General features: G+C 41.0%; 1 protein-coding gene across 2 annotated transcripts in view; it reads right to left on the bottom strand.

Moving 5' to 3' along the window:
• Window positions 1-603: 603 nt before the first annotated feature.
• The window catches only part of pex14 (peroxisomal biogenesis factor 14), a 44125-nt gene continuing 29543 nt past the window's right edge, over window positions 604-15185 (bottom strand). The window contains exons 7-11 of one of the 2 annotated variants that reach the window (XM_083976347.1): window positions 14892-14994; window positions 11057-11154; window positions 4924-5015; window positions 2664-3168; window positions 604-1295 (exon numbers count right to left, since the gene is read on the bottom strand). In XM_083976347.1, coding sequence (XP_083832473.1) covers window positions 1272-1295; window positions 2664-3168; window positions 4924-5015; window positions 11057-11154; window positions 14892-14994 — 822 coding nt within the window. In that variant the 3' untranslated portion in view covers window positions 604-1271. The remainder of the gene's footprint in view (window positions 1296-2663; window positions 3169-4923; window positions 5016-11056; window positions 11155-14891; window positions 14995-15185) is intronic. The other variant, XM_083976348.1, reaches the window with a different exon arrangement.

The following is a 15185-nucleotide window of genomic DNA, read 5'->3' as shown; positions in this document are numbered from 1 at the left end:
AACTGACAGTCCACCTACAGAAATAAACAAAACTTCAGAGGCTTAATGTGTAACCGAGTCATTTACTCATTTCCAGAATGTGAGCTGAAAAAGTGCTGAAAGTCCCTGCCTTGTCATGGTTTCTGAAAATTCACTATAGGCACATGTATTGTAATACACTCAATCTGCTTCTGGCCTTACAGATGCATTAGAGCAGGTTATGAGTTATGAGAGATGACACAAAACCCAGAAAGTAACCACAGAGATTAATCGGAAGCTTTGACCTAAAATTGGCCCTTGGATGTGGATCAGGCAAGTTGGTCTGAATGGTAAACATTTACAGTAATTTACAGTAACACTGTTCCTGGATTCATATGTCTCAACACCGTCTCACACAGTGGAAAATCTCTCATGATTGGATTTCATTATTAATTACCAAACTTCATTTTTAGCCAAAAAAAAAAAAAAAACATTACGGACCGTTGTCTGATATGAATTAGCAGAGACTATCCCACCACAGACTTTCCCACCCTAGCACATACACAACCACAGTCACACAAACAATTCTGAGAATTTTGAGAGAAATGACACAACCTACGTAAGCAATGGACTACATCAGTGTAATATGAGCTCTTGTTTGTTATTGTGCATTTTGCTTTTCTTTAATGTTGACTGAATGGATGGAATTACAAATTAAGTACATTTTACTCTGTTGGGATTTACAATCATCAGTGTAACTCCAGGAAAAAGACACACATGAATAAAACAGAAACTGCATCGAAGAAATGCAAAATATGAACATGGGAATCTCAGTAATACTAGGTTTGTCATTTGATAGCAACAATACACAAGACAAGTGTATTCTGTGTCCAGCTGGTTTGGAATAAATATTAAGCAGCTCCTTGTTGAAATGAACCAAACTTATAACAGTTATGTACACTTCTGGCTTACACTCAGATAATGATCTGCAGCCTACAGAGACGACTGATCGAAACCACAGAGCTAAGAAGCGAAAGTTACACCACTCGATTCTGTACCTCTTTTCACCACCCTCAATCATCCACACAAATTCATTTCTACTAAATCAAAACATATATATAATTGACAGTATACTGCAGTATTGTTGTCATCCTCTGACACTTAGCTGAGATTCAATCAACGTAACCAACAATAATGTGTAGATTTGGGGTGGCGCCAACCAGAGATGTTCAGTGTTCCTCTACCTTTTCTGTGTTCCTATGAAGAGCATGTGATGGAGGTGGAAATGGCACAAGCGCTGATATCCCTCCTTCTCACTCATGGACTCTTCTTGTTAGCTGGAGACAGAGTGAGTAATTCAATAAGTCAAGTATTCATTTATTGCTTTCCTTTTCAATCATGGGGCAACTTTTTTTTTTTACTTTCCCCATCCACCTCCACACCGAGAAAAAAAAGTGATACAAGTTCTGCAACTTCCATCTGTGGCAGCACTCGTTGTTTTACTGTGGCTTAATTACAAAATATTGGCGCCGTTTTCTGTAAAGATTACTCACTGTAGGAGGCCCTACATAATTTGGACCGGAGGGTTTGTCACGGAAAATAATACAATGCAACTGGGCTTTCTGTATTAGATTTCCGCTTTTAGCCTCCTTGACATTTCAAGCTGCATGAACTAATACATCTGTTATTTGTTGATCATTTGATTATTAACATACTTCACAAACCAAATCAGCTGCCCTGCTGGAGACACAGATACAGCTCAGCAGACAGTCTGGGTTTTCTCGCCTGCCACACACAAACACACTCGCAAAGATGCACAATTTAGCCCTCAGTGAAAAAGGAAAGCAGGGGGAAAAAAACATTTATCTTCCCCTCCTTTGAGCGTATGAGCACTCTGACACCGGCATGGAACAAAGCCCGTCATCACATTCTAATCTCGAATTTCAGGGCTTTTATTTCACCCAAATGCCACCCTGCTGGCCTTGTGAATTATTGACAGACTGACACCAATGCGAAAGGACACATAAAAGAGGGTAAAAGCTCTGGCCCTGGAAGAGCTTGTCCTCTCCTATCGCCATCAACAGGGAGGCAAACTGTGTTACTGCTTCTCTGGAAGCTCACCGTATCTTTTGAGACTGAAGAACCAACATATGACTCCTGACCCACAGCTGCACTATACAGCAGAGCTATTCTGTTCAGCGCTGCCTCTTTGGTCTGTATAAGAGCCTTAGTACAATTACAAGGACACTAAGGCAAAGCTGTGAATTATCTGATCAAATCATGAAAATTAAAAGCAGTAAGTCACACACAGTTAGTTCTGCATACAGCCTTTTAAAGTCATTCTGATTTGACTATTGCCCGTCATTTCTCACAACATGGTACTTGGCTCGGCATGCAGTCATTTAGTTTGCATGATGAAAAGTAAATTGAGGTAAGCCATGTGTCAACTAGACAATATTTGTCAGTTTTACGTCTTCTCACACCCACGCCTTCTCCTCATTTTGCTCAAGATTAAGATGTTATAGAAACAAGTGGAAACAGACAGTGGAGATGGATTTGAAAAAGAAAAAATAAAAGGAATAAAAAAAACAAAACAAACAGATTGAGTGCGAGCGGAGAGCAGCAGATTGAAACAAAGCCGTCAGCAGAGATGAGAAGTGGTGTTTGGAGAGTGTTTTTGTGCTTTCTACTGTTGTCTAATCCACCTCGCTCTCATTGCTGGCACCCTCGGGCCGCCTCAGTTTGTCCACCTGTTCATTAATCTGTCCGTCCCCACCTCGTCGATCCTCTGTCTGCATGCTTAGACCCTCCTCCTCCTCCTCCTCCTCTTCCTCCTCCACATGGCTGACATCATCATCCTCCTCTTCCTCTTCCTCTTCCTCTTCCTCTTCCTCCTTCCTCTCCTCTTCCCCCTGTACCTCCATACGGACCTGGTCCTTTAGGTCCAGGGACATTGCTGTGCCGAGGCCCACTGTGGCGATGTCTCCGTTGACAACGTGAGCTCCATCCGGCTCTCCCAGTAGCACATCCTGAGGGCTGTGGTGTCCGTCTCTAATGGGGGAGGTGTTGGCTGACTCATTACTGACAGGGGAGATGTCGCTGCTGCTGTTGGTGTGGTTAACGGATGCGGAGCTGGATGCTGGAGATGGCTTCAGGGGAATTTGCCAGGAGGGGATCTTAGGAATAGTGGGAGTGGAGGGGAACTGTCTCCTGTAAGCAAGGTGGCAAATAACAGAGAGGAAGAAAATGAGTCCTAATCATGACCTCATCAAAAACCTCACAGTGGTCAAATTTTGTGAAAAGAGCTTTCCCACGATTTAATCTGCAACTGCAACCACAAAAACTACATATATAACACTTGAGCATGCATAAACAACACACACATACAACACACCCTGTGTAATTCTCATAATTACAGCAGAGAAAATGGCTTCCCCCTCAGACAGCCAGATGTTCATCACACCTGGTAAAGATGCTCTAAGATTTTTTTTTTTAATTACATCCACTGCAGCTTTTAAGATCAAAAAGACAATGTTGAATTGTAACAGGATCAGCACTACTTGGTTGTTAAAAAAACAAAAAAAAAAAACTGTTTAGAGATAATTTGGATCATTTGAACAGGAAGGGAACAAGTCTGGAGACAGATGGTGATACAGAGACTTTTATTTTGTGATTCAAGCCTTTGCCAGAGAACTCATTGTGAGAGCCAGGATAAAGTCAAGAAAGCAAATGACAAAGGGATTATTACTGATTAGAATGTAGCAGGGGAACAAAACATGCTCAACTAGACAGTTCTGAGGCAATTTTCGTCCTTGCCGGTTTTCTGATGTACACTCTAACTTCAGGCTTCATTATAGACACTGATACATAGTCATGCATGCTAATGGGCATGAGAGAGCAGGGCTGCACCTGACTAGAGTGAGGAACAAATCTGGATGAAGGGACATCTAGCAATATATACGGAGATCTTTTTTAAAACAGCGACACAGATGCCTTACATCTTATATTAGCATGTAAATAAATTATATGATCAACAAATGTGTTTGCTGTATATTTGATAGGCATGAAGCTGATTTGTTAGCGCACATTAATAATTTCTTGTGTCTTTTATTTTGCACTCATAAAATGTCTGAAAGTTGCACAGGAGCAATTATGCACGTGTGAGGTTATCTTGCTTACCAATAAAAGCAGTAAAACACAGAAGACCAGCTGATGCCTGCAGTATGTTAATTGGCTGAGCCAAGTTGTGAAGTAAAAGAAATGGTGCAATCAGTATTATAACCTCTAGTGCCTGTGAGATTAAACATATTTGAGATTAATGATTATGCTTTAAGTGCACTATTTGGCAGAGCAATGTGACAATATGTATTCTTACATTTTATTTATTCATTTACAGAACCAAACTTTCAGGCCATCTACAACAATTCTGGACTGTACAAGAGTGTATGCAAATATGATTGCGTAATGGACGTGCTGTAATTACTCTTTGTACATTGTCTTTTCGAGAGCTGGAACTTTCATTCACCTCACCTCTTCCTGAGAAGCCTATCACCCAGTCACACAAGAGTTTTCTCCTTTTTTATTTTTTGTATCTTTTTTGACACATCAATTATTATATAATCTTAATTTGTGTTTTAAGTTGTCAATAAGGTGCATTCATTATCTTTTTTGATGAGTGCAAAGCAAAAGATACGTGACATTTTTCAAAAGCAGGACCACATTATGTGGAAAAGCATTTAATAAAAAGCATGTGAAAAGCATTAATGCCAGCAGTAAGTAAAGTGTGGCCAACATCAAATCTGTTTTCCTGTTTAACACTGTCACATGGTTCAACTGGAGTGCATCCAGGAACTCAAAAGTGCATGAAAACAGTAAGTTCTAATCCTTCAACAAAGACACATGCACATACACCTGTGCTGCTTTTTGTTCACCTCCACTGTTTCAGGGTCAAGATAACACTCTTACCTGCTGAGCAGTAGGCCCTTCAGAGAGACAATCTCTTGCTTCAGCTCTCCGATTGTTTGGTTGTCCAGGATACGGTTGGTTGAAGATGATGCCTATAGGAAAAAACACAAGTGACACAGGCACAAGCACTGATCAGGTCACATGCAGGGGCACAGCACAAAGTCAATATACGTCTTTCAACAAGTCATCTATGCTCAGTCTCAACAATATGCAATAATTAAAAGAAAAAAAGAGCTTTGGTTTCTAAAAAAGGTCATAGCCTGCAGGGTAAACAAATATGGTGAATGCAAATGCTAAAAGGCACATGTTTTTGTGTAGCCAGGTCATCCATCACCATAACAACCTCACAACTGCCGACTGCTGGTGGTGACAGAAAGGGAGACAAAGAATAATACTTCAGCCACCTCGACTGCTCAGAAAGTCCAGTGAGTGTGGATCAGGCTGTTTTTACATAATTTTCCATACTATCTAGAAAAGATTAGGCCAGTGTCCAGTGTTTTGGATAATGACTTTATCTTGAACAATGGCCACATTCATGAAGGCAGACCATAGCTTAGCAGTTTGTTTTGTTCTTTTTGTCTTTTATCAAAGGCATGTGTTATCACACACACTGGTGCAGCTTGAAATGCTACAGGGAATAATAGCAAAGTATTTGAATGGCAAATTGCTGCTGAAAATCTGCCCCTGCAGCACTTTTTTAGGGATAGGCAGGACTTTGACAGGGGGAGCTATAAAATGATGAGTTTTGATAAAGGCCTAGAGAAAAAAAACATCACGTGGCAACAGTCAAACGCAACAATAAAACTCAGTTTCAACTGCTGCAAAGTCTTGCAGACTAATCATTACCACAAAATGAATGGAAACGACTGAAAAGGGGAAGACCTTAGAGGCCTAACATGCAGGTCGAAGTGACATGACTTATCACATAAGTTACTGTCATTTTTCATTACTTTTTGTTCTTTTTAAACATTTTTCTGAACTATTGCTTTTACCTGCTTATGACACTCAAGCGGTTCATTGGCTGGATTACTCACACACAAATGCAACTAGTGACAAAGAATCATGAGTTGGCATTGTTTGGCTATAGAGCCAAACTGGTTGGGAGCCAGTGATGTAGTTAATTGCTCCCCATTCTTAATCTATTCCTGAATAAAGAGTACAAACATGTGCAAGAGCAGGAGGATAGACTGATGAGACCAGAGGGAGGAGAGGGAGAAGACAAGGGAAAAAGTGGGATAAAAGAAAAGTAAAAACTGTAATTAAGACTCTCCTGACTCACCAGAGGAAGCTTGTTAGGAAGCGTGGACCCCCTATCGAGGGTAGAGGGATAACTTGGACTCTTTCGCTTGTAATTAAATCTAAGAGAAATTAATTGAATCACATCTGAAAGGGATCAGACTCATTTACAGTGGAAGGAGGGAGGCAGAGGAGGAGAAGTGAGGGGAGACAGAAAAGGAGACGAGGAGGGGAAGGAGATTTTTTTTTTTGGTGGGGGCTGTTATCGGCTCCTAAAGCTCACTGATAAGGAGCCGTGTTTTAGAGGTGGTGCATTGGAGGCCAGCTGAAGACACTCTTATTACAGCCGTCACCTCATTAGAACCATCTTAATCCCTTGCCTCCCCAAGGCACCCGTATAATAACGCTGGATTCTGCTTCTCTCTCATTTTACATCGAAAAAAAATTAATTGCTGCATAGGCTGAGCTAAAAACCTACCAAGGCACAAAATCAGCTTATGAAAATGTCAGATTTTTTAAATAACTGAAATGTGAGGATCTCTCGTGCTTATATCACTATGCGTAAGAAAAAAAAAAAGATGACAACTTTAAAGTACTGTAACCGCTAGCTACATCCATAATGTGCATTATCTACAGAGCAGCACCATATAATATCTCACATCAAGGCTTGTCACACAACACTACCTCTGGCATATGTCTAATTAAGTCTGAGGAAACCTAATTAAATGTTGGGCCAGGACTGAATTTCAGCTTTGAGATACATTATGTCAGTGTTTATACACAAGAATCTTGTGTTAAGTGCACTAGGTGCTTGGGTGGAGGCTGAGTGGTGGGGTATCAGTGACCGGAGAGATTGAAAATACGCTGTGGACTTTAAAAGCCCCACCTTGAGTGCTGACACGTGTCAACTGGACCGCAAGAGTGTGTTAATTGTGACATTGCATCAAATTGCTGATCAAAATATTTAATCTCTGAAATGATTTTTGCAGCTTTAATTACAAAAGCTTCTGTATTGATCATTTTTATTCTCATCATTATGGAAAATCATTCATTTATCATGTACTGTTAGTATGCTGAATTGTGTTGTCTTAATGTTTTTTTATCCTGCCTTTATATACATTCTTTTTTTTAAAAGACTTTGGAACTTGACTATCATTAAAACTGAAATTTCTCACCTTGCCATCACTTGTTGATTTAAAAAATATTTACTCTGTGATTCTGTATTATGGGTTTGCCGTTTGTGATTGTTCCAAGGATCTGATAATATAATAAATAAAATATCTGTTCATGTCTTTTGTGATATCACTGCCTTATACGCTACATATGAAACTTGATGATGATCTGTGGTTTCATCCTGAGGAAGGCCATGTGTGCTTAGATAAATCATTTAGAAATGAAAAGACTCAAAGTAATGAGTGAACATCTCTCATCTTTCTTGTGATGTTTGACTTCTTCCAGCCTTCCTGGTGTACAGATGCAGGGCTCTGAGGGATCTGTGTGGCCTAAACAGTGGAGAGCATAATCCTTCTCTTGGCACTGCACATTGCAGCAGACATATAAACAAATAAACAACAAACTAGAATTACCTCCTTGCAGCTGTCTGCCTCATCAACCAGTCAAGCCTACATCCCTCTCTGTACAGACATGTACATGTGTATTTAAAACTTTAATAAATGGAATCTAATGAAAAGGTGTGTTCTTAGGCAAAATGAAAGTTGTCACTATATCAACATGTACGAATCCAGTCAATAATTTGCCTACAGTTAGAGACTATTTTCATAGCGAGTTACAGAGAACTGATGGAGAGCTTTGTCATGTTGTGAAACAACAGTCACCTGAAGCTCAACTGTTAACAAAAAACAGGATAGGATATGAAGGGGGTCGCCCCTAGGTGGACACTTATATATACATGACATGACTGTTAGACTCTGTTGCTTTGGTTCTTTTGTAAGTCTCCTAAGTCTGTAACTTCATTTAGAGAAAATAACCATTTTTTTTTAGGTCACAGGGACCTTTGACGCTTGAGCACCTCCCCCTAATCAGTGTCCAAGTCAATGTTCATATGAAATTTGACGAAATTCACTAAATGTGTTCCTGAGAAGAAGACCAATGGCTGTACCAATGAACTGATGGACACAATGCCGTTGGCCACAGCTGCCGCTGTGTAGGCATAACAAATGCCAACCAAAAAACCAAAACCTGAAAAACAAACTGCATTGAATGGGGAAGGGTTTACTATGTAAATATTGCATATGATAAAAATGTTCCTCTAACTGGTTTAAAAGCTTTGAACCTATTATGTCTCAGGTGTGTGCCCTGAATGTGATGGGCCTCCTTGTAGAAAAAAGGGGACATAAAAAAAGGCATACATACAAATATATACATACTGTATGTGTGTGTATACATGTGTGTATAAATATATTTTTATGTGTATAAATATTATATACAGACACATACAGTACACACACACACGTACATAAAACAAGCAAAGAAAAACGATTATCAGCTTCAGCAGCACCCAAGGACGGCAACGCATCTGGCTAAATGAAGATAAATGCCTGTGGACCATTAGCAACAAGATAAGATCTTTAACAAGGCTTGTTTAAGAGTGTCTGAAGGCAAATTAATTCACAGTTACTCCGCCGGCAGACAGTGTGTTTTCGTGTAACGCATGTATATTTATGATGGAATTAGTTTCAAAAGGAAGTCCCCAGAGGAGTGTTTTTGAGTGGAAACACTGGTACAGCGCAATTGCTCTATTTATGCACTTTCCCACTGGCAGTATGTCTCGCGCAAGCAAGGAGGCGGTTTCTAATCTTCAATGTAGTATGCACTAATAAAGAGAACGATCAGTGAGTTGAGACAGCGGGGCAAACACAGTTAACAGTTAGATTTGTAATGATAATGGCGCAGAAATAGACTTGGCTGTCTAACATCAGGGATGAATCATCCTGAGTCCAATCCATCTTCAACACCTGCAATAGAATACAGCAGCATTTCTTTTTAACATGAAAACTGAGAAAACAGGGAAAAAGAGAGGAACTGTCCCAGGCCCTGAAGTCTGGAAAAGTGCAGCATCAGCGTGTGCTGTGTGTGGACATGAGTCACTCTGTCTCAACTCACTTCCATAATGAGGTCCCCAGTTTAGGGACAGTAAACACGCTCCGCAATTGAGCGGTTTCCAAACTACGAGAAATGTTTACTTAGCAGCTGAGGAAACAGAAGTCTCCATGTGTTTCGGGTTAAAGGCACATTTCCGTGTCGAGAGGTATAATTGCTAAGTGTGGTGCACATTGAGCAGCGTGGTGAGGCAAACCCCGAAAGCCGCAAACGGTGAATGATAAGTAGCTCGCCAGCTCCAACATGTGTTTCTCATCAAATATCCCGGACCTGAAAACAATTTCCCAATTTCCCCCATGGCCTGAGACAACAGAGGGCCTCGTGCCGACTCGCAGGGAAAATTTAAGATCAACACTATAGCTATAAAGCAGAGTTTATGATTTGTTTAATGGGTGTTTTGATGTGAAATATACTTTTTATACACTACTGCTGTCCAACTAGGCACTCATAGCAAATGAAGTAGACACTTTTTAATCCAATCTATGATTTGGAGATGACGAATGAAAAGAAATAACATCCGTTGTCCCTGCTGTGAAGGGACCTCATTGTTTAAAGTGGGTTGACAGACCACCTCAGCTAGGTCTGCTTAGGACCAGCATGGGGTCACATCAGCGCCCATCTTGTACTGGAAGCCAACTGAGCTGCCACTGCCACCGCTGCTCTTCACACCAGAGAGACTGTGTGTGGCTGAGACCTTGAAACAGCACAAAATTAGGTACGAGTTGTCAGTTTTTGATTAACCTTGTCCGGTGAAGAGAAGAGATTCATATTTTCCTCGTTTGTGCTGAAGCAGATGTGTTCGCATATGTTTTCTTGCGATATCCAGATGCTACAGTGAAACACCAGTGTGCTTAACAGCTGTGGACATAAAACATTGTCTAAGATTGTCTCTTCCGAGGCCCTTTTTTAAGAGCTCAGAGATCCTAAAGCGATTTACGAGCATTGTTATAAAAAGCAAGAAACATTTCATCCCTTCACATAAGTTTTTAGAACACTTACTCCGTCAGATTCACCCAAACACTTACAATTCTGAGTAGATTATGAACAATGTCTATAAAAAATCAAGGCAAAGAGGAATGACCATACAGTTAAAGATTATGGGCCCATGATGAGATGCACCATACTATTTTGCAGCTTGTGTTGTGATGATATACAGTATAATAAGGCTGTCTGTCTTAGGTAGTTACGACTCAGTACAGTGCAAGTGATTTTAGTACACAGGGGCCTCGAGAAACCTTTTCTCTCTCCTCATCAATCTGGAGATTTGAAAATGCAATTTTATGTTTACTGAGCTCTTCTGTAATTTCAGAGTAACTACCTGTCAAGCCTTCTTCAAAATCATAAATCTCAACACAAGAGACCTTACAGTAAAAAGGTGCAAAAAAACACAGCAAAGCTTAGTTAAAATGTTTTCTATGCATCTTGTTTACGGTAAGATGTTATTATACTATATTACTTCAACTAATGTGAAAATATTACTTAATGTTATTACTTAATTAGATCTTACTACTTTTTTCAACCAGACTTGACATGCCCGATGGAATATGGATGAATGTGAGGAACGCCTAAAAGATTATATTATAGTACAAACAACTTCTAAAATATTATGTTCAATCCTGGGATCCGATAAAAGGAGAAAATGTTGCAATCAATAAATAAATAAATAAATCAGGTAGTTCCAACTTAAAAACAACTGATATTCTAGCAAATTGGAAATTTGGAAAGAAAACAGGGTGGTGAGTGAAGGATGTTGAGTTGCTGATGAGGTGGTAGCTACCTCTGCTGCAGCCAGTTCCTGAGAGAGCTCCTGGATTCTCTGCTGCTGCTGGACCAGGAGCTCCTGGACAGAGACCAGGGTCTGTTGCAGCTGGCTTACTGTGGAAATGAGAGGAATAACAGATGATAAATTCCACAAACTTGAAAACACATAAAAAAGGGGGGGAAATAAGATTGTGCGATAAGGTTGTTTTGGTGCCAGAAAACTGAACATTTTCTTTCCAGAGATGATGACAGAAGTGATGAGACGCAACTCGTGTCACTGATCAAAGCTGTCCTCTAAGAATTGTAATCAAAGCTAATACCCCGTAACTTTAGTCGCCGCTTTTTGGTCAGAGGCACTGAGGGCGGAGGGTGGGAAAAGGGAGGGAGGGGGGGCGCATAGGATGGAGATATTAATCTCTAGTGTCTGAACTTAAATCAAATAACAGTCTCTAACCTTCCATTACCCACCCAGACACTGCCTTCTAATGCATCTTAAATCCTCAAACGATCAACAAAGGAAAAAACAAGGCTCTCATTTGGGAGGAGGCTGCCAGACAAAATGTCCCCCCTAATCCTAATAAATATTGTTCTTTTTCCATTGACTTTGAAGATTGAATTAGTTCAAGTGTTGGTGTTGGATGAGGGTGTATGATTTCAAATAACACCAGGCACAGTTTGTTGCCCCCTGCTTCCAGTCACGCGTGTATTACCAAACAATGCATTAAGTTTCCCTGAGCTGATTATATTACAGAAAACCAATAAACATTCATATAAATCATGGGCGTGTAAAGTGTTAAATCAAGCCTAATAGGATTAACATCAACAGATATTGTGGCGGTCCACTGCTGAGGTTGTCAGGCCAATGGTTAAAAGCCTGAGCTGCAGCCGGCTGGACGCAATGTAAAGAACCCTCCTCTCACATTAACCCAGACCAGGACAAAAGACAGAGTCAGGCTCGGAGGCTGCGTTTCGTTTGAAAAACCAACACAGACAAAATATTTGATCTTTCAAAGACACTAATAACTTGTAGTGACACCTGTGTTTAAAAGGGTGGAGTTGTATCAATATGGGTGGGGTGCTGAAACCTTTGATCTTTTCATGCTCGGAATACGAGTTTGAGCAGGATCGTTGGTTTGGGCCTAAAATCCAGTGAGCAAACTATTTGAGTTTTTTACTTGGTTTGTGATCCAGAGTGTGACCAACCTTTCAGAAGACGGCAATAAAACTAAAATACCGCAGCCATCCCTGCTTAAAAAGGTGTTAGTGTGACAGGGTGTGCACGCTAAGCCAAGAGCTGCCCTATTAGTCTCCGATTCCACCTCACCACAAAACAGCTTGTCCAGATGTGTGGGTCAGTCTGCCAGCCTATAATGCTGTACCTCCTGAATTACCATTGGCACCACTTTTTCAGCCACTTCAGCCAAACAGTTCACAGACCAACTCTTTTCATGTCTCTCCACAAAGTTGACTCCCCTGCACTGCTCACACACTTGACAAAAATGCACAACTTCTTATCCCTAGTTATCACAGATATGAAGCCAAGAATAATGAAGTCAATGACTTTGGCCAGGCATGAATCAGAGGGATGCTGGTAACTGCAGTGTGTGTGTGTGTGTGTGTGTGTGTGTGTGTGTGTGTGTGTGTGTGTGTGTGTGTGTGTGTGTGTATGAGCAAGAGAGAGAGAGAGAGAAAGAAACAGAACGAATTAGAGACAAGATGATGTGTGAGGCTTGCAGCTGCTATGAGGACGGTGCACATTGTGTATTCAGTAAATTATTCAGTAAATACCTCAATATAATGTACACTACATATGTCCAGGCCTGTCTCTGTCTTTAATGGCCAGCTGGTCACCAATATGGCTACTACCGACAGAGAGTGCCCAAACAGCCGCACAATTCCATTACAGCCTGGGTACGCTGAAGGAGTTCCAAGATCCATTCATTAATTGTCTGTGTGAAGTTGTAGGCAAATCATAATGGGAGTCAAGGCCCCTACTCTCGAGCTGAGGCTGGTGAGAGAGACTAATGTAGTCCCCATTCAAAAGGATACATCACCTCATTGCGCCCGGCACTAGAGAAATACATGAACTTTAACAAAAGGGGGTTCAAGCAATTGGCAGCAGTGAGGCAGTCGGCCGCTATTACTCAGTGCAGCGAGAAGAGTGGGAGCGAGAGGGAGAGAAAGACAAAGGGAAAGCAGGGGGAGAAAACTCTCAATGTAATTGCAACCCCTCTCCCCAACTGTTAACTACAACAGTCATTAACTACAATAGCAGCTTGGCTACTGCAGTCATAGCAAATTAGTTCCCCACACTGGCTAGAAAAAAGACCCGTGATTTCTTGCCTTTTTTCTTCCCCCTCAACCGGAGGCTCACCTACTCTCTGTGAAACGGAGGGGGACTCATCCTGTGAAATCCACTCTTTACCGACAAACAAAACAGGGTTCGTAAGTTGGCAAATCTCCAAAAAGTGATAAGTAGAGCAAGAATGGGCAGTGAAATAGCCAGAGGAAGTGTGTTTGCATAGTTGGGAGAAAATGACCATAAAAGAGCATAAATTTGTTAATCAGATTCAGGGTGGCACACCTTGCACGCAATCTCGCACAACTGCTGACCTCAACCTACCTTAGCCAGCCAGAAAACAATGGCATGGGTGTGACTGGATGAAATGATAACAGCAATACTTTCATCTACGCCATGTTGCGTCTGTGACAGGAACTGTAAACTCAAACAACTTGATTTAATTAGGAGTTGATGTGAAAATCAGACAAAGGACACCTGTAGTGACACTCACGGTATCACATCAATGGTTCAAGTATTGTTCCTCTTTTTTCTCTAGTTTCTCTAGGCCTGATTCTAGTGTATTTACTGCTGTGATAATTACTGTTATACTAACCATAATAATTTGGCAAATTACATGTGTTGGCTTTAACACAATCATTTTAGGCATAAAGACCACTTTATCAAATTTAAAAGAAATTAATTTGATTTAAACACACATTTGGATTAACAATTTCTGTTCCAACCAAGACTTAATTATGTAACATTTCACTGACTAAAGTTACTCATAACCTCTTTTAACTTGATGTAATAATAAATGCATATTTATTTATTTATTTTTTAAACTGCAGCCTATTTTTCTACCAGGCTGATTATCTGGGATTGGTATCTTTCAGGTAAAAACACTGCAGTTCAACACTAGTACTAACGAGACCAAACTTTCTCAGAGTGCCTCTTTCATTTACGCCTCCCTGGATTTTTAATTATACTGACAACGAGCTAGGAAAGCATCTCTCTCCTTGCTTTTCTCTCTCTCTCCATGTCTGACAGCCAGGTTGAGATTCCTCACCTGTCCAACATGGGAGCCGCACCTGTCACCGTGCACTTAATCACACTAGGGCCAATGCTGAGCCCAGACACCACACAGTGCCATGCTGCACGATGGCACACACATACACACACATACAAATACACATACACACTCACACAAAATTAAAATGAACTTTCTCGCCACCTACGGGGAAGAGGGTGGATGATGATGGCGGTGGAGGTTTGGATGGGGCTGAGGTTGGTGCAGGGGGAGACGGATGGAAGGGAGGGGGGGGAGAGAGGATGGGGGGGGGGGAGAAAAGTTGTCATTTCCCAACTCCTCATTAATATTCCGAGGTTAAGAGCTTTTCAGCGAAACGTAATTAATTGAGCCCGAGCCTGACAGTAAACAAGCAATTTCAAATTAAAGCGAAATGACAGCGGCGTCATTTGTTAAAAACGTGCGGGGCCCCCCGATTTTGGCGACAGATAAATGAGGGAAAATGTTAAGGAGGGAGAAAGTGATGAAGATATTAATCTTCACCTGTCTGTGTCAGCGTGCCACTCATTGCCGCAATGTTGCTTTCCATCCTCTGCAGATGCTTCTTGTCCTCTCGGCTGCCCATAATGAGGGGAAGGATGTATTTCTGCAATTAAAAGCATGGCACAAAATTACACTTCTCTCCGGTGGGAAGGGGCAGAAAGATGAGGAAAAGACAGGGCCACCTAGACTTGGCCATGGAGGGTCAAAAGCATTGTTTTATTGGACTCAAGCCTAATTGTCTAAGCTGCATGATTAAATGCATCCATATCTATGGCAATGTACAAGCAGCTGATA

The sequence above is a fragment of the Trachurus trachurus genome, assembly GCF_905171665.1.
Source record: "Trachurus trachurus genome assembly, chromosome: 7".
Classification (NCBI taxonomy): Eukaryota; Metazoa; Chordata; class Actinopteri; order Carangiformes; family Carangidae; genus Trachurus; species Trachurus trachurus.
This window is presented reverse-complemented; position numbering and strand designations above follow the sequence as displayed.